The sequence below is a fragment of the Lissotriton helveticus genome, chromosome 6 (genome assembly GCF_964261635.1).
Source record: "Lissotriton helveticus chromosome 6, aLisHel1.1, whole genome shotgun sequence".
In the NCBI taxonomy this organism is placed as follows: domain Eukaryota; kingdom Metazoa; phylum Chordata; class Amphibia; order Caudata; family Salamandridae; genus Lissotriton; species Lissotriton helveticus.
The window spans coordinates 1,396,950,408-1,396,972,509 of NC_136067.1; the positions used below are offsets into that span (position 1 = coordinate 1,396,950,408).

A 22,102-nucleotide genomic window follows, 5' to 3' on the forward strand; every position below is an offset into this window, starting at 1 on the left:
GCCAGACCTCTGCTTCAGAGCTCATCGACTGTGCCATTGATGCCGCCATGACTGGTTTCCGGCAACTGGCAGGGGCTGCAGTCCTGAGACGACAGGGTTGGCTCAAGGCCACCGCTTTCCGCCAGGAGGTGCAAGCCAGGATATTAGATATGCCTTACGATGGCCAGCACCTCTTTGGTGAACAGATCGACGCGGCCCTCACCACCATTAAAAAGGACACGGACACCGCCAAGGCTCTGGGTACTCTACAATTCCGGACCCAGTCCTTTCGTGGCACCAGGGGAAGAGGCCAACCTGCGTACAAAGGTTTCTATCAAAATCGGTCTTCCTACTCATATTCACAGTCAAGCCGCAATTTCAACAGCGACAACCACAACAGGGACGCCAGTCTTCCTACGGCAAATCCAATTACCGAGGAAAGGGCCAAAAACGACCTGCTGGCAACAGACAATGACTTGTCTCTCCGGCTAGCCCCTCCACCTCTACATTCTTTACGACTTGGAGGAAAGCTGTCGTACTTCCTAAAAAATTGGCTAACTATAACAACGGATCGGTGGGTACTCCAACTCATTCGATTTGGACATTCCCTAGAATTCACCTCAACTCCCCCAACGACACCACCTTGCCAACGATCACACAGGCACCTACGATTACTTCTTTAGGAAATAGCTTCCATGCTACAGAAGGGAGCGATAGAGAGAGTTCCACGGGCCCGCAAGGGACAAGGTTTCTACTCTCACTTCTTCCTAATCCACCAAAAAGGAAAAGTGGCGGCCAATCCTGGACCTCGGGGCACTCAACGTGTTCCTAAAGAAACAATCGTTCCGTATGGTGACTCTGCAAGAAATCCTTGGTCTTCTGGAGGAAGGGGACTACATGACGTCCTTAGACCTTCAGGACGCCTACTACCATATACCTATTCTCAAAGGGCACAGGAAGTTACTCAGGTTTGCGGTGGCAGGACAACACTACCAATTTCGTGTCCTTCCATTTGGACTCAAATCTGCCCCGAGGATATTTACCAAATGCCTATCACCCGTGGCAGCATTCCTTCGTCAGCAAGGCCACCAGGTGTTTCCATACCTGGACGACTGGTTGGTAAAGGCACCAACAGCGGCCGCCGCAGCCTCGTCCTCCAGCGCCTGTCTGGAAATTTTCCACCGCCTGGGACTGACCCTCAACACCGACAAGTCGACTCTGGAACCCACCAAGGTCATCACGTTCCTTGGAGCGACTCTGGACACGGAGCGTGTCAAAGCTTTCCCCTCTCAGGAGAGAAAGGTCAAACTCATCTCCTTGGCCAAGGCAGTGGCTTCGCGGAAGACTCTTCCGGTCCGCACGTTCAAGTCCCTCCTCGGCATGATGTCTTCATGCATACTGCTCCTTCCCCACTGCCGCCTAAAAATGCGTCCACTCCAAGAGGAACTGACAAAGCAATGGACACAAGCCACAGGTTCTTTCGAGGACCGCATACGAGTCACTCGACTTATTATCAACCACTTACAATGGTGGACATCACTCAACCATCTGTCAAAGGGTCTGCCGTTCCTGCTCCCAGCAGAACCACACGTAATAACTACGGACGCGTCCCTGGAAGGTTGGGGAGCAGTCCTCCAGGAACTCCAGATCAACGGCAAATGGACGACACAGGAAACCAAGCTCCATATCAATCTGTTGGAGTTAAGAGCGGTCTTCCTGGCTCTACAGGCGTTTGTACCACGCATTCGAAACTCCCCAGTGCTCGTCAGGACGGACAACACCACGACGATGCACTACCTGAACAAACAGGGGGGGACGCGTTCGATCTCGTTATCTCGAGAATCGCAAAGAATCTGGAACTGGCTTCTGGAACATGGAATGACGTTGAAAGCGGAGTACGTCCCGGGCAAGGACAACGTCTTGGCGGACGCACTGAGCAGGGAGAGATCTCCTTCTCACGAATGGGAACTGGACATGGAGGTGCTGGACCGTATCTTCGAGTGGGGCACCCCGAAAATAGACCTCTTTGCCACCAGGGAGAACGCCAAATGCCCAAGCTTCGCAAGCAGGCATCACCACTCAGGAACCCTCGGGAATGCATTTTCCATCGCATGGCGCAACGTATTTGCGTACGCCTTTCCGCCATTCCCACTGATACCCAGGGTTCTCAGGAAGATGAAATCAGAACCCTGCACTCTGATCCTGATTGCTCCATCCTGGCCGAGGCAGCACTGGTTCACGGAGCTTCATCGCCTCTCTGCCCGGCCCCCTCTTCGCCTGCAGCAGTTTCCGGCCCTGATCACGATGTCCCAAGGGCAGGTCCTCCACCCGAACCTGAGCTCTCTGAAGTTGTCAGCCTGGCTCCTGAATACCGCGAATTCAGCCACCTGAACATCCCGCAGGAGTGCAGAGATGTCCTTGCGAAAGCTAGAGCTGACAGCACTAACAAAACCTACTCACTAAAATGGAAGCGGTTCTGTTCCTGGTGTGTGGATCATGGCTTGCTCCCCTTCCATGCCACTCCACAGCAGCTGCTGCCATACTTATTGCATCTTGCGCAATCAGGCCTTGCACATGCATCCATCAAAGTGCATCTAGCAGCGATTTCAAGGTTCACAAGGACGACTACGGGCCCATCTCTGTGGGCGGACAGACTCATCAAACAATTCCTAAAAGGCCTATTCAGGTCCTTTCCACGACCACTACCAATTCCTCCATCGTGGCACCTCAATGTGGTTCTTCATCAACTAATGAAGCATCCCTTTGAACCCATCCATAAGGCAGAGATCAAGTTCCTCTCTTGGAAAACGGCCCTCCTCCTGGCGCTAACCTCTGCCAGAAGGGTCAGCGAATTGCAGGCTCTATCCATCCAGGATCCTTTTCTACAATTCAGGGAGGACAGAGTCATTCTGCGGACTAACCCTCGCTTCATTCCAAAAGTCCCCTCGGACTTCCACCTTAACGAACCAGTGGTGCTTAGATCGTTCTTTCCAAATCCTACCACTGCAGCCGAAAGAACTCTACATTCTCTAGATCTAAAGAGATGTCTTAAATTCTACATCGATAAGACACAACACTTCCGGAAGTCATCCCAACTCTTTGTTGCCTTTATAGACCACGGCTAGGCATGCCCCTGTCAAAGCAGAGTATCTCACGATGGATCTCTTTTGCGATCACGTTTTGTCACGACAAGGCCGGACGGCCTTTAGACTCACGAGTCAAAGCTCATTCGACGAGAGCCATGTCCACGTCTGCGGCGCTGTTCGCTGGAGTGCCGATACTGGACATCTGCAGAGCGGCGACCTGGAAGTCCCCGCACACCTTCACCAGGCACTACTGCCTGGATACTGAGCTCATGAAGGATGCAGCAGTGGGCCGAGCAGTGCTTCACCATCTATTCCAGTGAGGTGAGCCCTCCTACATCCCTCCATCCTTTACTGGTATGCACATTCTCTTACTGTATTTATATGCCGTTGCATTTTGTGCTTTATAGTCACGTGATATGTAGTATCTACATACTCATACCTGATGTTACATACAGAATGTGCATAATGTATTGCTCGCTACTCTGATTCAGGCATGTGAATCTATGAAAGACACCCAAATACTGGATAAGAAATGCGTTACTTACCTGTAACTGCAGTTATCCAGTATTAGTGTCTTTCATAGATTCACATGCACCCTCCCGCCTCCCCTGGCAGGGCTCACCTTTCTCTCTAATGGGTTTACGCCTAACTAGCTTGGTGCGTACGAATATCTGAGAGACTTGGGCTCCTGGCAGGAAGGTTCTAGAAGGAGGTAGTAGCTGATTGGCTGTTTTTCTTTATTTGGTCCTTTTTACAAAAGGACACAGATAGGCCACCAAGGTGGGACCCTTGAGCCCTGCTCTGTTTGGTCCTTCCTGCAAAAGGACGTGGATAGGCTACTAAGGTGAGACCCTTAGGCCTATTCTTTTCTATGTATGTCTCTAGGACATTACTTTTTTATATACCGGAGGCTCCCGTCTCGACGACGGGGAATGATTCAGGCATGTGAATCTATGAAAGACACTAATACTGGATAACTGCAGTTACAGGTAAGTAACGCATTTCTTCTGCGTGCTCCCACCGGGGTTTTGGGCAGTGCGGCGGACTCCCCGCACTCAGTCTCATAGGTCAGGATGTCCCCTACCTCCTCCGCCGGGTCCGGACCCCGCCTCCTTTCCTCTCGTGCATCAGCTGCTCCTGTCTCCGGGGTGTGGGGAGTCGTGCATAGGGTCCCGCAGTGTGCATTCGGCTGCTCATGCAGCCTTGGAAAGATAGCGTTGGGTTCCCTCTCAGCTGCCGGCGAGGGCCGCCGTCATCTTGGTTCTCTGTCCGCGGGGTGGACTTGTCAGATTTAAGCACTGAAAGGTGGTATTTTGGTGCCCTGCAGACCGTCATAGCATCCTCCGGATGCAGCGCCCCGTAGCACATCTGTGTGCGTGGTTTTTACGGTGTCTCGTGCGCTGGGGCATTCAGATTCCTTGGGCTCGGAGCGGAGCCGGGCGGTTTCACGTCTGCCTGGCCATGATGGTTGGCCACGCCCCCTTGAGTTAGATTTTGACTGTGGTTTTACTTTTAAACTGAATTGGTGCTGAAAAATGCTTTACACGTTAAGCCTTTCTATTTCTGTACTACAGTTACCAAGAGTTGAGCTCAGGTTTAAATTGATCAATTTTAACTGGACCTAGTAAGGAATAGTGCCATTATTGCTTTAAGAGGACTGCCATCCACTTCAACTAATAATTCACTTGCACACAATTTGCATTCTGGTGACGGTAGCATGGAGTCTCGTTAATAAATAAGCTTTACGAGTACTACAATACAAAGTTAAAAACCTGGATTGGATGAGCTACTTGTGCATGGGCACGAGATCTGACCATGTTGGTGTCAAAAGTTGGAGCTATAATGCAAGCCATTTCTGGTGTTCTAGGAACTTGCTTACTCCCACTAGGGAATTTAATAAGGATTTCTATTGATGAGTTCATTGTGCCTTTTTCCTGTGACAGTGCATGCTTCAGTGTTTGGCTGGGATGGGCGTTTGGGCCTGCTTAGACATCAATCCTAGAGAGAAAAGCCTATCACCCCGAACTGAGAGCTGAATGGGCTTTAAATAATTTCTCCCTGGCCTGTTGGTTATGTTAAATTGACAAGGAATTGTTTTCTCTGTTGCACAGCAACAGGGCTGTTGCACTTAGTTCCTGCTTCCACTTTTGATGACTCAGAAATAGTTTGACAGATTAGCTGTTAGCCAGAGAGGCTACCTCCTAGAACTTGAATCTTCAGATAGTGTTTCCTCCAGCCTGCAGCTTGTGACTTTTGACTTATTGACAGCCAGACCAAGCTAAAGATTATACCCATTTCAGTTTGAATGCAATAGTATTTTTAATGCAGTGCTCTTTTGTTTAATGCCCTGTATGCATTAGCACTTCCTCAACTACCTTCTCCATTTTTGTCCATTAGGTTTTTGTTCTGGTGATCAAAGCATCTTGCCACTGAGCTCTGAGAGTTACGTGTTTTCAGAAAGAATAGTCCTTAAGAAGTACAATATTCGGTTGCAATTTATTTATCATCATTCCAGGAGGTAGACTAAGGATTTTATTCTGAAATATCCATTTTCCTTCTGACAGTGAGTGGAGGAAAGTGGGTGAACAGAGCAAGGAATGAAGACTTGCTCAGGTGGTTGTGCCAAGTTCAAAATATTGAGTTTTCTACTAGCGATGAACTACAAAGACATGGCCCATACCAGTCATATTTGATGGCTACTTCTAACTGCAGATTCTTCCTCTTGAGAATAAGCCCAGGCGCCAGACTGGATCTGGAAAGCTTTTACTGTAGTGGTCCCATGCACCGTCTGGTGATGCTGTGCTGCTCCGCAGTGACTCCATTTCAGGGTCGGACTGACCTATAAGGCAGTTAAAAAATACAGGGAAGGGAAGGGTCTAAGGGATATTTAAGGACCTGCCCAGGTAGTATCCCCTAACAGACTAATATTTATAACCAGAAAACCTGGGGGTCCAGAAAAGAGCTCAAGGGAACTCAAAACAGACTAATACTCCATCCTAGGTGAGTTAGGACGCAAAATCCTATCTAGTCTTTGAAGTTAAAGGAACAACAGTGTTCAAAAACTACAGAACCACAAGTGATTGTTGGTGAGACTCATAAAAGACATTGGATTCCCATCAAAGTCTAGTCATGATCATTTTTCTCACTTGGTCGTCCAAAAATGGGATGGTATGTCTCTTGATCATTGAGACTGATTCCATTCCCAAAGTAAGCCGGGTCAGACCCACAATCACTTAACGGCCGTGAGAATATGATATTGGTGGGAACATGTGCAGTGCAGTACCAAAAGAAGAATAACAAGTGGTGGCTTAAAATAGGGTAGAGGGCAAAAAGATCATTTTAATGAATATTGACCTCTCCCTAACTAAAAACAAGAACAGTGCAAAAAAGCAGTTTAAACTAATAGCTGCATATGGGCCAACATGTTTCAGCCAGCAGGGAAAAGGTCCCACGGCTTTCTTCAGGGCCTCTGTTCTATACTTTTCGCTACTGCGTGAACTAACTTACTTTCACTAAAAAATGACAATTATATAGTCCCTGTGCTGGTCCTTTTCTTGTTTGAGGGGTGGATGGTTCAATGGTACCAATATCTCTCCTTATAATTACCCTAGTCAATACAAGCTAATGGAATGGCGGGCTCGCTTTTTCATAATATAATATTTTATTGTTACTGACACAACCAAAAAGATCCTGCTGATTAAGCGGAGTAAGAGACATTACACTAGTTACAGCTACCTGTTTCTTGACTGGTGACGGGCTCGTCGGCAGTATGTCCTATTCCTCAATCGGGTTGACATGAGCAACATCAATAAAGTTGAATCCAGTTGAAAGTCATAATAGACATAGAAGGAAGCGCTCTGGTATTTGCTCTAAGTACCCTTGCTTCAGAGAGACTTTCTCATTATTTTAGTGCCTTAATAAGCGTTGGTTGTTCCTCGAGATTATCATTCGACACACCACGGCCAGGAGCACCACCACCATTCCGAGCCTATAGCATTCGCACCCGAATGCACGGCGGACCTTTACCCAGCACACCTTGGTTGACCTCCGTTCCATATACTTGATATCGATCACGCAATTACAGCCCTGATGAGTCAGTCTCTCACCTGTGATGAAACACGTGTCGGCTGGCGTTTTTTTGAATAAAGAAAAAAGAAATAAAGACCAATATTCAACAATACGAACTGTCTTCATGTAATCAATGATATTTACATGTCTCATTGTCTCAAAAACTACCATATTACCATTATTGCTTTGATCTGACGTGTGCACAGTACCTGTGTTTTCTGTTTCAAGTGTCCAGGCATCTCTGTGCCTGTTCACCTTAGAGAGGCTTTAAGGTTTCCCTCTATACTGTTTGCACCGCGTTACCTTTTTTCCCAAATCTCCCATCATCACTGATACTTGTTGCACTGTGTGAGCGCCTCACACTGTCAAACCGAAACCTTCAGCTGAACCCCCACGTCCATTCTTAGACATTAAAAGTGCAGTGCTGCCATTAAGAGTAAATGGTGCTGTGAGTCTGTCATTACAAACACCACAGCAACATAATGTCTACACTGAAAACTGAGGAGTTTGGTATCAAACTTCTCAACACATTAAACCCACAATGCCATTGTGGGATTTAATGCCAAATAAACAACGAGAGAATCTTATAGATGTCCCCTGAAAACTAACCTACCACTAGTGTCCAGGCTGAGTGGCTGCTGTCAGCTGCCACCACAAGACATGTTTCTGGACCCCTGGGCCGAGAGCTTGCTGCTCTCTGGGGCCTGAAACAATGCACATCCTGGGACAAGGTGCCAAGCCTCCTCCACCAGGATGGGCAGGGTTCAAGAAGGGGAAGCTTCAAAGACTTGCCGCCTTTGTGAGCTTCCCCAGGCCACTTGCTGCTCTCAGCAACTGGTCTCCACTGGTTCTGACCCCCACTTTAGGCGGGAGAACCAGCGGGGAAAAAAGTGAGAAAGAGAGAGGTGCCCACCTCTTCCAACTCCACCCCTCAGGTGGGGGAGGCACAACTCTCAGTCCACGTCATCTTGAAGAGGGGGGGACTCAGCCAACCAGGGACAGGCGCATGCCCCCCTCCCACTGGAAGATGGCATAATAGGGGGTGTACCCACCCCAGGGAAGGGACCCATTGGTACTTGCCTCCTACTTACCTGTAACGCCCCTAAATCTAGAATTTAGGGGCACCCCTGAACCTTGCTTCTTCAGACCAGAAGAAACCACAAGTAGAAGGACTGATCAGCCGTGCAGCAGCTAACAAGAGGAAGACCCCCACTGACTTGGCCCCAGCCCTACTGGCCTGTCTCCCCCTCGAACATGCTCCTGCAAAATCCCGGTTTGTCCTGCAGCCAGCAAACTCTAAATCCCCGGAGGACCTGCCTGCCTTCAACAACAAAGACTTTGTCTCCCATGAACACCGGATTTGTTCATCTGCAACCTCTGGCCTTGGCTGGAAACCGCAAATCCGTACCACTCTTCACCCGCCGTCCATGTCCAGAGCTCGAGTGGGCAAACGCCACGTGGAGGTCACCCCGGTGACCCTGACCCGAGATCCGGCAACCCTTGACCTGCCTCAAGCCTCCAGCAGACGCTTGCAGTCTAAATCCAGAAGGCCCCCATAACCGCGATTAGGAACTGGTAAGAAGATCCAACCCCAAAAGGCACCCCTGCACCCGATGCCCTATGGCCTTGTGTGCCCAAACCGAAGGTGCCTAACCAACGCCTAACTTCCCAACGTACCTCTCGAGTGGTGGTCGCACCCAGAAGACCTTCGTCCCCAAGCCTGCAGTGCCTTTGCAAACCGGAGGTTCCCTATTGAAAACAGGATGCCCCACGTTGAAACCGCACCCTGCACCCGGTCGCCCTAGTGCAGCTGAGGGTGCACCTTTGGTGCTACTTTATTTCCCCATTTGCCCAGAGCTTAAGTCCAGGAGCTTTGCTCCCACAACCAAGTGGCCTGCTAGTCAGCAGCCACCAACCGATGCCCCCTATCCCCCATTGGATACCATTGGGCATCAGTACCCGGCCGCCCTAGTGCAGCTGAGGTTGTAACAAGAGTGCATCCTTGACCCTGGGGGACCCCCGAGTCTAACCCCAGAACCTCAACTCCCACTACCAAATACTTACCTCAAAACCGATAACACCATTTTCCTTCATAGGATAACATTGACTGTTTGTCTGTGAAAAGTTTCGAAGTGTGGCGTTTGAGTTACTTACCTGCTATTTTACTAAAAAGCCTTTTCAAGTCTATGTACTGCATTTACTAAGTATTGCATTTCTCTACATCCATACTGTAAATCAATCCAAAGTGCATATACAATTATCATTTAAACTGTATTTCAATTGTATTACTTACGTAAAGTTTTTATTGCTTACCTGTGCCAGGCTTGCTTGATTCTAGAAAATAAAATAACTAAAAGAATATGTTTATACAAAAACAATTGGTCTGAAGTTCAGTCTTTGAGTGTGTGAATTCATTTGCTGACTGTGCACAACAAATGCTTAACACTGTCCTCTAAAACTGCCTTACTGCTTGACCACATTACCACAAATAGAGAGTGAGGTGCTAACTAACTTTACCTCTGCCTACTTTTGGGGCTCCACTGGACTCTGTGCACACTATACCTCACTTTGGTACAGTATATACAGAGCCAGCTTCCTACACAGTTACATCAGTGTCTGCAGAGTACTTGGCAGAGCTTAGGTGTATCATGTCCACACGGCAATAATGGTTGGCCACACCCCCCTGCAGTGTTTGAGGAGGTTTGTTCCTATGACATAAGTTTAATGTTCTTTAATAGGCTTTCGTAAAGTGCAATGGGGGAGCGGAGCACACTGCCTCTCATCCCAGCACAGTTCACCCCATTGCTTTCAGGTAAATGCAGTACTCTTACTTCAGAGGTGCTGTCGTTTTTCACCTAAGTTGGTGCAGATAGTGATGTTATCTCTAGACGAGTGTTTCTGGGTTTAGCCCTCCATCAGTAGAGAGCAGAAGTAGTAGAGAGCAGAGCAAAGTCATCTGGGGTTGCTGAAATGCTGCACAAGTCTTCTCAGGTCACAGTGCCACTAAACGGGCACACAGGTGCAACCCAGGTAAGCTTGTTGACTCAATGGAGCCTTTAAACACTAGGGGGAGGGAACACACTGCCTCTCGTCCCAGCACGGTTCACCCCATTGTATTCTGGTAAATGCAGTCTGCTTACTTCAAAGTTGCTGTAGTTTAAGTTGGTGCAGGTAGTGCTGTTCTCTCGAGATATGTGTTTCTCGGTTTGACCTTTCATCAGTAGAGAGCAGAGAAACGTCATCTGGGGTTGCGGAAATGCTGCCCAAGTTCACAGATCAAAGTACTACACAGGCACACAGGTGATTCCCAGGTGAGCGCCTCAGCTCATTGGTTTAAGGTAGCCTTCATATAAAATGTGTCCTGTTGTATATGCACGGAGCTGAGAATTATTCTAACTTTCGTTATTTCTGTGATGATTCTTATAATGCATAATCAGGCGTACAAGTAGGTAACCGTTTCATTTTCAGTTTATATGAAGTTAAACTCTTGAAGCGTTACCTTGAGTCATGGCTTCGCCCCACCCTGAACAGGTCATAAGTAGCATATAACACACTTTGATCATCTGCATGCTTGCATACTATATAAAATGTAGGTATTTATGCACCTTCCTGATGCTTGGGTTTAGGTGCTTAAGGTAATGAACTTCTCTTCTTGGTTTTAGTTAAGGTCAAGAAATTTGTAATTGGATTGAGCTTTTAATGGCTAAATTCCTTAGAGTGGCACTGTATGTCAAATTCATTGGGTGGAGGGCTTAATCAGATGTCCACTATAAAATAATTTAATTTGTATTACTATTTTCTCATTTATAGAGTAAAATTGTTAGAGTACTCAATTTGTGGCAGAAGAATAATGTCTTCAAAAGTGATATAATTCAGCCGTTACTGGATATGGCTTCCGGAATCGTTCCTCCGATTGCCCCTATTTTTCCAAGTTCAGCATCAAATGTCGGCAGCTCATCAGGTAAGAAAATATTTTCTTTACCTTTGTTTCGTGTATTTTTGTCGTGATCTGGAGTTGGTATGGTCTTAATATGTTGGGGAAACGTATATAATTTATTTACCTATGTTGCTGATCTAGTGGGCCAAGTTATCTGGCTGGTGTGTCAAAATTGTGCACTTGTGAAGCACATCATAACACAGTAGGCAACTACGCAGCAAACTTAGCATTACACGTGTTTCTGAACATCATAGATTGAGAGCTTGTGGAGAAAAAAGTTCAACAAAGCACTAGCTTGAGCATCAGTAGAGGGACCTACTTAGCAGTCTCTCTTTGTCCTGGGAAGAACCACAGCTAGTTTATTGAGTAAGCACAAGGGCCATGGTGGACTGTAGACTTTCTGCCGACTGATTAGATGTACGGTACTCTGCATTGATTTATGAACTAATATGAAATGCCCTAATGTTGATCCTGGCAGTAAATGCCTATTGGCACGTTTTCTTTAATGATGAAGAAATAGCCTCCTATGGTATGTTAAGCACAACTTACTTTTGAACTATTTGAAGGTTACAAACATTGCTATGGAAGCATCATTCAGCATGGTGTTTCCATACTCTAGTTTAGATCCCATAGTTCTGGTAGTGGCAGCTGAATGGGGTTCCAACGAAAGTGATGAATACGTGTCAGTAGTCTAATGTGTCAGTAGCGGAGAAGAACATTTATATAGCTCTCCAGTTATAGTTAGGTCGCAAATCACACCAGTCATCTTCACTTTCGTCTGCTGTTTGCGAGTTTGCAAACCAGATTTCGGCCAATGATGAAATGCCCCAAATTTGGACTAAAACATACTGCATCCTGTTATCACTGCAAGACCATACTGATTGGAAAATTGAGCACTATATAAAGCTGTCTAACAGTACATATGACTTTCTTCAGCTTTTGCCGTTTGGAGATACCAACGAGATATCTATTGTGTCTTCATATAGATTTATGAGCTCAAATGCTACAAGCATTTGCAATGCAATAGGTCTTGCATTTGCGAGATTTTGAGCATTCGGCATTGTAAATGGCTGCCTTTTATTTGTGTTTAAAAAACCTGCAGCAATAAAAGGTATTGTCATTACAATACCAATAGGTCAAAATCTTGAAAATGCGAGACCTAGTGCGTTGTAAATGCTTGTCCTTGACAATCCCATCTTGATACCCTTTTTTGGATACGTTTGTTAAATGGATCATGAGGAACATATGTAGGTCTTGCTACGTGTTTTTTTTTTTGTATTTCTTTTTATTGAAACTTTTAACAACGTAAACAAAAAAAAGAAATAATCAAGGCAATACAAGCAATCGAATGGCGAAGCGTCCTGCGGGGAGGAAAGCATGCGATCATAATACAATTACTGACATTGCAGGATGGGAGGATTGAGGGATACAGCGAGTTCAGAGACAATCAAAGCAACATGATAGCAGGAATGTCGGGTCAAGGGGTGGGAGGGTCCGCCACCAATTGTGTAAAGGGGGGCGTACATATGTCTCCCCGGTAGGAGTTCTATTGACCCCACATCTTACTCCACTTGCGGGGCTTGCCACGGGCCACATACACCGTTTTCTCCCTGAACATACACCAGTCCATGTTCTCCTTCCACGCCAGAACTGTGGGTGGCCTCTGAGAGCCCCACAACTGGGCGATATCCCTCTTAGCGATCTATATAAAACTTTATAAATAAATAAATATTGCCTAGGGTCACCTACTGAGTCTGGGACAAATCATAGTAATTCGGTTCCCACACATTCAACCAGCATCGTCTGGCTTCAGGCAACAACACAACACCCGTGACCTCTTCCATTACTGCATGCACTCCATTCCAGAAACTAACAACCGCCGGGCACTCCCAGAGTATGTGAAGAAAAGTGCCCGGAAGGCCGCATCCACGCCTGCACAGCCCATCCGAAGCATAACCCATACTGACCAAGCGCGGACTGGTAACATAGATCCTGTGGAGAATCTTAAGCTGCACAAACCTAAGGCGGGCCGGAATTGCAACCTCCTTCGGCGAGGATATGGCTTGCTGCCAGTCCTCATTATCTAACTCCAAACCATCGCCAGTCCAAGCTTCCCTGAGGCGCTGTAAAAGGTCGGTCCTGTCGTTTATCAACTTCTTATAAATAAGCGAAATCGTACTGTCTGGAACGTGCCCATCCAGGACCCGGTCCTCAAGCGGTGACGCCTCCGGGACAATAGTACCCGGAAGGAAAACCGCCATCAGCGCATGTCGAATCTGAGCATATCTAAAAAACTCCCTGTCACTCAGGTCATACTCCAATCTCAACTCGTCGAAGGTTTTGATCCTACACTTAGTCCACACATCATTCACCCTGCATATGCCAATCACGTCCCATCTATCAAAGCCTTTCGTCTTCCATAGGGAGCCCAGCCTCGCGGAAGCATAAAGTGGAGTGGCGCGTGTAAGTCTCTTCTTCCATCCCATGGCATCGTTCGCACGATGCCAGACTTGCACCGCTATTTTAGTAGGGCCAGTGAGCGGTTTCCCTGCGGATTTTGCATAAAGCGCCCTGTTGTAGTCACCACCAGGCAGCAACCATTTATCCATTTCAAACGCGGGGTTCGACGTGGGATCGTACGTGCCGTGATTAATCGCCCCCAGTTGGGAGGCCCAGTAGTAGCGCTTAATATCCGGGAGAGCGATTCCACCGTCGTACCAAGGAAGTGTCAACTTGGCGAGTGCTATACGAGACCGTCCACACCATTACAGGTGTCGCTGTAAGCTTTCAATCTCCCGAAAGTAGCTGGCCGGGATGGTATCTCAAGTATTCTAAAGGGCATACAAAAATCGGGGCAGAGACATCATCTTAAATAAAGCCGCACGTCCAAGCGGGGACAGAGGAAGTTTACGCCATGCCACAACATCAGATCGCAAGCGCTGAAGCGGGGGCAGCAGGTTACGTTCATAGCGAACCACAGGATCTAAGGTGATAAACACCCCCAAGTATTTGAAACCCGCGTGCACCACCTGTATTGGGCACCCACGCGGCAAGATAGGAGAGTCTCCCGAGAGAATTATTATTATTATTATTTGTGTACTTATAAAGCGCAACCTATCACCCAGAGGGCATCCTGGCGCTTTGAACTTCGGCAGAGAACGTACACACAGGACTTAGACCAATTGACCACAAGGCCAGAATTCTTACCGAAGGAAGTCAAGACATCGAATAGTACTACTAGTGACTTCCGAGGCGAAGTGAGGTATAACAGGATACGGGCACTTCAGCGGAGCCGCCACTAGTCAAAACGAAACCGAAAGTGAAACCTTCGGTGTCGATGAAAACGAAAGTGATGGAGACGCCGTCGAAACAGAAGACGTCTGTCCCTCTAGCCGCCCCCTCGTCTTCCGATACGTCGGGGCAGCCGAAGAAGGCTGTCGACCCGGTGAAGTCGAACAAAGGCGTCGAAGTCGGTCAAGGGCGCCGATCCAAAATCGATCAAGGCTGTCGAGCCGAAGACTGGGGCCCCAAACCCAGGAGTCAAGGCCGCCGAGCCGAAGTCGTCGGCGCCGAAGGCCGTCGACGCGGAAGGAGGACACGGCGCACCTAAGAGGGCTGATCCTGTACCTCGACCGGACAAGACCAAGACATCAACGCTCGAGTCTTCACACACTGGTGGACCGAGGACGTCTGTCGGGTCTACGAAACCGTCCGCTTCCTTTACGAAGCAGGTGTCGGACTCACTGCAACGCATCAGGAACAAGGCTTCCGCGGTCGATCCGAAGGATGCCACAACACTGAAGCAGGCTGCCAGAACGCCTAAGTTTTCGATGCCAATCCTGTTTACGTTGCCGCCGAAAGTTGCACCGAAGGCCTTCGCACCAAGGTCGGTCGCCGCAGCGCCCGTGCAAGGGTCTGCAGGGTCTGCGCCTTCTCCGCAGCTTGGAGGCTTAAAGCATCGACAACACTTAATGGAGGAGCAGTCGGAACACTTTATCGACGCCGACCCCGGTAAACTTACCCTCTACAAGAGAAAGATCACGGCAACACAACCTTTGGAGTCCTACACGATTCCCTTGAAACGCAAGAAGCCTTCTACAGATTCCCCGGTTCTGATTGAGCCACTTGCTCCACGGACTCCAAGAGTTGCTACACCCTCACCCACTTATTCAGATGTGGAGGCTGGGGAAGGTGATGACGAGGAGTATAACTTTCCTGCCAACACTGATCCTGAGGATCACCAGGACTCTTGGGCAGATGCAGGGGACCCAGGGGATCCGCAAACTGCCCCGGACACTCAGGTGTACAATATCAAACCCTCTCCTACTGAGGATTCTGCGGCATTTAATGCTCTAATTGAATTGAAACCACTGGTGATGCTCCTCCCCCTGACAAGGAATCTAAAGTGCTGGAGGCATCAGGGAAGAGGGTGGCGGCTCAAGCAGCCAATATCTGGCGTATCTCAAACACTCAGGCACTCTTGGCCAAATATGACAGGGCGCACTATGACACACTAGAGACCCGGTTACAACATCTACCAGATCAGTATAAATAGGCGACTGAGATGCTCATTCAGGAAGGGAAGCTCATCTCCAACGCTTCTATTAAATGTGCACTGGATGTGGCGGACACCGCTGCCAGGGCCGTTAACACCAGTGTGATGTTGAGACGTCAGGCATGGCTCAGGATCTCCGGTTTCAAGCCAGAGATACAGACCACCATCCTCAATCAGCCGGTAAACCCTGATAGGTTATTTGGTCCTGAGGTGGATACCACTCTGGAAAAAATTAAGAAGGATACCGAGACTGCAAAGTCCATAAGAGCTCTCCAGTCCCAACAGTTTAGGGGCAGTACTTTTCGTCGCTCAGGCAATAGAGGTGTTTCCAGAGGCCAGATGTCCCAGCAAACGCAATATACTAAGGGCGGGGCGCAGTCCTCTTACACCAAGCAGAGTAGAGGCGGCTATCGGGGCAACAGTGCCAAGGGCAGAGGCCGTGGAAATACCAACTCCCGTTCCTCTGCCACCAACAAACAGTGACGCCCTGCCGCTGCCCCCGACCATACCACACCTGTCGGGGGGGGGGGGGGGGGGGGGGGAGACTGCAGCAGTTCCTGCCAGTCTGGAAATCCATCACCACAGACAGGTGGGTCAGGAAACTATCCAGTTCGGTTATTGTCTGGAGTTAACATCCACTCCACCCAACATGCCACCAAAACACCGTCCTATGTCCACAGAGCATTTGCACTTATTGCAGCAGGAGGTACTTGTCATGCTGCAAAAAGGGGCAATCGAGCTCGTGCCGGTGGAGGAAGAAGGCACGGGAGTGTATTCCCTGTACTTCTTAATCCCCAAAAAGGACTGGTCCCTCAGACCCATATTGGACCTCAGACCCCTAAACCAGTATATTCTCTCAGAACACTTTCATATGCTGACGCTGCAGCAAGTTCTTCCGTTGCTCAACCAGGGAGACTTCCTCGCAACCTTGGATCTCAAGGATGCATATTTTCACATTCCACTGCATCCATCACACCGAAAATACCTCAGATTCACCATTCAGGGTCGGCATTATCAGTTCAAGGTCCTACCTTTCGGGGTGACCAAGGCGCCCAGGGTCTTCACAAAATGCCTGGCGACAGTGGCTGCGCACCTCAGAAGACAAAACGTACATGTCTACCCTTACCTGGACGACTGGCTTGTCCAAGCAAAGTCGGCCCGGCTGTGCGCCGCCAACATGTCCCACACCATTCACCTTCTTCACAGTCTGGGGTTCTCCCTAAATTATCCCAAATGGCACCTTCAGCCGGCCCATCTGCGGCAGTATCTGGGCGCGACAATAGATACTCTGTCAGCTACGGCTCAACCAAATTCTGTGAGGATCGACAGCATTCAGTCGCTCATCCAGAAGTTCAGACCGCAACACTCGCTTCCAGCGAGAGTGTTCATGCAGTTGATGGCATGATGGCCTCCTGCATCTTCATAGTCCCGCACGCGAGGCTACATATGCGTCCGCTTCAGGAGTGCTTAGCACGTCAGTGAACTCAGGCTCACGGACAGTTAAAAGACCTAGTGTTGGTGACCGGTCGGGCATACAACTCTCTGCATTGGTGGAATACACACAACCTTTGCAAGGGCCGACCGTTCCAGGAGCCTGTGCCGCAGATCATCCTAACCACGGACGCATCTCTCCAGGGTTGGGGAGCTCATGTACTCCACTACACGGTGCAGGGACTATGGACAACGCAGCAAAAGAAGATGCACATCAACTACCTAGAACTGATGGCAATCTTCATGGCGATGAAAGCATTCAAAGTACGGCTGTTCAACAAGGTCGTGTTGATCCGGACGGACAACATGACAGCCATGTACTACATTCAGAAGCAGGGAGGTACACACTCTCCACAGTTGTCTCATCTGGCTCAGAGCATGTGGGAGTGGGCCATTCAGAGGAACATCTTCCTCATGGCGGAACACCTCCCAGGCAAGGACAATCAGATGGCGGACCTGCTCAGCAGGCACAGCCACCAAATGCACGAGTGGGAGATGCATCCATCAGTACTCCACCCGTACTTCCAGCAGTGGGGTCATCCAGAGATAGACCTGTTTGCCACAAGGGAAAACGCCAAATGCCAACACTTTGCCGCCAGGTTCCCTCACCCACAGTCGCAGGGCAATGCGATATGGATGAACTGGTCAGGCAGATTTGCGTACGCTTTTCCCCCAGCACCTCTCATACCGCTGGTGGCACGAAAGCTAAAGCAACACTCGATGACACTCATCCTGGTTGCTCCAGCGTGGGCACGCCAACCATGGTACACCACGTTTCTAGAACTCTCCGTGGTACCGCATCAAAGGCTGCACCTCACGCCCAGACTTTTGACGCAGAGCCATGGCGACATTCAGCACCCAGACCCGCAACAGCTCAACCTGGCGATCTGGCTCCTAAAGTCTTAGAATTTGGCTACCTTAACTTGCCTCCTGACTGCATGGATATCATACGGGAGGCAAGAAGGCCCACCACCAGAGCTTGCTATGCCGCAAAGTGGAAGCGGTTTGTCATTTACTGTACAGAACACATCAACCCGCTAGATGCATCCACCCACAACATCATCTGTTATTTGCTCCATCTTTATAAATGCAAGCTGGCATATGCTTCCATTCGGATACACTTATCCGCCATAGCGGCTTACCTCCAAAACAGGCAGCATCTCTCCGTTTTCAGAGTGCCTGCCATAAAAGCCTTCCTAGAAGGACTTAAACGGGTCATCCCTCCCAGGACCCCGCCAGCTCCTGTATGGAACCTTAATGTGGTCCTCACCAGGCTGATGGGCCCACCTTTTGAGCCTCTGCATTCATGCGAGGTTCAGTTTTTAACATGGAAAGTGGCTTTTCTAATAGCCATTACGTCTCTGCGACGTGTTAGTGAGCTCCAGGCGCTCACCGTACAAGAGCCATTCATACAGATTCACTCGAACAGGGTAGTGCTGCGCACTAAGCCTAAATTTCTTCCTAAGGTGGTTTCACAGTTCCATGTCAATCAAACCATTGAACTGCCCGCGTTATTTCAAAACCCAGAGACAGTAGCTGAAAGAATGCTCCACACTCTTGATGTCAAACGAGCTTTGATGTACTACATCGATAGGACCAAAGATTTTCGGAAGACACAACAACTCTTTGTTGCCTTTTCGGCCCAGCACAAAGGCCACCCCATTTCCAAAGCAGGTATAGCCAGGTGGATCGTTAAGTGTATTCAAATTTGCTATCACAAGGCTAAGCGCACTTTAACAGTCCCCCCCCCCCCCCCCCCCCGAGCCCACTCCACCCGCAAGTTGGGGGCCTCCATGGCTCTCCTTGGTAATATCCCTTTGGAAGACATTTGTAGAGCAGCCACATGGTCTACACCACACACATTTACTAAACACTACTGTGTAGATGTGCACTCCAAGCAGCTGTAGGGCAGGCTGTTCTTAAAACACTTTTTCAAACGTCTGCAGCTGGCACAGGCGGCCGCCGTTAATAGGGGGACTGCTATATATTCTATGCTATAGATATGAATTCAGCAGCCCACATGCCTCAAACTGAATATGCTACTTACCAGTATGCATTTGTTCTTGGCATGTAGGGCTGCTGACATTCATATCGCCCGCCCTCCTCCCCGGCGCCTGTTGCAACTGCAGAATTCAACCTTACTCTTAGCACGGTCATCGCTCACACTGTTACACTCCATCTTCGCCACAATGGCTAAAAACAATCTGGGGATGGAGTCGATGCCCATGCGCACTGTAGTCCAGGGGAGGAGCCACCTATCTCGTGATACTTCGAAGACTCTTCCAGGACAACAATGTGCAATCATCCGGACCCAACACTAGGCGGCGATCTATGCTATAGATATGAATGTCAGCAGCCCTACATGCCAAGAACAGATGCATACTGGTAAGTAGCATATTCAATATATATATGTATGTGTTTGTGTGTGTAGGTGCCCTTTTTTTTATGTTTACATTTCTTTTACTGGTTTTATCCACAGAAGGAACAAATGAGCCAGCGTGCTCCACAAACATCGGGTTGCAACCCGGCATGTCACTGTCTTATATTGCAAGCAGAAACATCAACGAACGAAAACACACCTAGGGTCAGGGCCATTTGTTTGCCTCTCCTAGAGTGGAGTGGAAAGGTAATGGCATTGGGGAGGCCGAGGAGGATGTATGCTGGAAATCTTGGGATTTGTGTGTCGAAGTAGGAATCGATCTCATCCAATATTTGTGGCCAGTATGTCCCCAGGGAAGGGCAGTCCCAGAGCAAGTGGGTAAGAGTACCTGGCATGCAGCAACCTCTCCAACACAACGGTCTACGTGAGGGATTGCCTCTATGGAACCTTACAGGGGTTGGATACCAATAGGTGGCCAGCCTAGCCGTTTCAATAGAAGTAACATTGCGGGCCGTGCGACGGGCCCAGTGGTAGATGCCCTTCCATTCCTTCAGTGAAAGTTCCCTTCCCAGCTCCACCTCCAAACGCAATTGACCAGGGGATTTCTCATTGTCTGAAGGAGTCGGAGTCCTCATAAATTTATACAGATCTGACGATAAATCTGTGTCGCTGTGTCTTGTAATTAACTACCTCACGAACGGTGTGAGCAATCTCTCTGCCCCCTCCAACACCACCCCCTATGTCGTATCTGTAGGTAGCGGTAGCTCTCCGATTCGGGAAGCCCGAGATCTGTACGGAACTCCACAAACGGGCGCAGGTCGGAACGGTCAAAGAAATGCCCTATAAAGCGAGTAGCTTCTGTCGTCCAGGGGTGAAATTTCCCATAGTCCAGGCCGGGTGAGAAATCTGGTTCCTGTACAATGGGCGTTATAGGTGATGGAAAAGTCGTGAGCCCTCTAGCGGTTGCTGTGCTATCCCAAGCTGACATGATGGGCCGGGTTACCTCTGATAAGTATATACAGCGGTGTCGTCCCTGGCGAGAGAGAAAGGAAACGCCCCACAGCGACCGGGCTGCAAGAGCCCTGTCCATAAATAACCATGCTTCTCGGATTCAGGGCGTGACCACTCCACTAATGCTCTCACCTGAGCCGCTCGATAGTACGCCAATAAGTCTGGAACCCCTAGTCTTCCCTCCATCGGGTCTCTGTATGTAAGATCGCGGCTCATCCGAGCTCTTGGGTCACGCCAGATAAAGCGCTCCGTCCCTCTGTAGGGCACATAAAACCCCGGCTGGGGGCATCAACGGGAGGGTGTGAAAGATATAGATAATTTGAGGCAGCAACACCATCTTCACAGCTGCTATCCTTTCAGTCGATGTCGTAGAAGCAGGAGAGGTGTGGCGCCGCGGCCAGGGCGACTGACGCTGGGATCTGGGGCCCACGGTTCAAACCCCAGCACCAGCGGCAGGTCAGCCCAGCACCATGTGACTCTGGGCAATAGCTTGCTTAATCTTCCCAATGGCCCCCAGCGCTGGGATGCCTCCCGGTAACTGTTTGCGCTTTACAAATACTGTATTTCATTTTACATTTACGCCACACCATTCACCCGCACCGTTGCAGTGGGGGTCGCGTAGCTTTGAAAGATCCATTCAAAAAAACGTTCGGGTAGGCAAAAATGAATCCATGTCGCCTGAAGATACGGCTAATGGACCCTGTCGAACGCTTTTTCGGCATTGACTGAAAGGATCATGCGTTCTGTCGGGAAGCGTTCAGAGCTATCCATCCAGTGGAGAAGGCGTTTAGTATTATCAGAGCACTGCAGCCCGGGCACAAAGCTTGATTGGTCCGGATCTATCAGACTGGGGAGGTGACAGCAGAGCCTGGCTGCTAGGATACCTGCTTAAGTCCACATTGAGAAAGGATATTGGGCGGTAAGAGCCGCAAAGATGAGGATCTTTCCCTGGCTTGGGGGAATCATGGTTATTAAGGCCTCTAGCATGGAGGAAGGGAATGAAGAAGCCGCTGTTGACCCAACGGAGTTAAAAACAAGTGTGAGGAGCGGGGCCAGCATCCCACAAAATTTCTCATGAAAATCAGGTGCACCCATCAGGGCCAGTGATTTATTGTACTTTAGGCGAGCAATCGCCAAGATGACTTCTTCCAACCGTATGGGGGCTTCTTGGTCAGCGGCCTGGGATGGTAACAATTTAGACGTGGCCACACCCTGCAGGTACCGAGTCAGTTCGGTCTCAGGCTACACTTGTGGCGTGTATAATGATTCATAGAATTGCCTGAAGGCATCGACGACTGTGGCGTCCTTGCTACTAACCCCCCCGGTCTTGTATCAGTTTCACTTTATGCGCTTGTCGCTGTGATCGGAGGCGGTTTGCGAGGCGACGCCCACATCAATTACCTCCTATGTAGAAGGCATGTTTGAGGCGTAGAGCCGCATGTTCTGCTCGGTCAACATCTAACCCTGCAAGCTGTGCCCGAGCCGCCTTCAGCTGTCTCCAGACCCTTGGCGCTCCCGTACGCTGGTGGATGCGCTCCAGCTCAATGACCTCACCCATCAGGCTTTCACATTTCTCCCGTCGGTCCCTATTGTCA

At 49.2% G+C, this 22,102-nt stretch overlaps 1 protein-coding gene across 3 annotated transcripts in view; it reads left to right on the forward strand.

Moving 5' to 3' along the window:
- The window catches only part of SCAF8 (SR-related CTD associated factor 8), a 1,826,711-nt gene that overhangs the window by 225,323 nt on the left and 1,579,286 nt on the right, over positions 1-22,102 (forward strand). For all 3 annotated transcript variants that reach the window (XR_013596231.1, XR_013596230.1, XM_078649179.1), the window contains exon 5: positions 10,944-11,094. Coding sequence is in view for 1 of the 3 variants with exons in the window: in XM_078649179.1 (XP_078505305.1) it covers positions 10,944-11,094 (151 nt within the window). In the remaining 2 variants the exon portion in view is untranslated. The remainder of the gene's footprint in view (positions 1-10,943; positions 11,095-22,102) is intronic.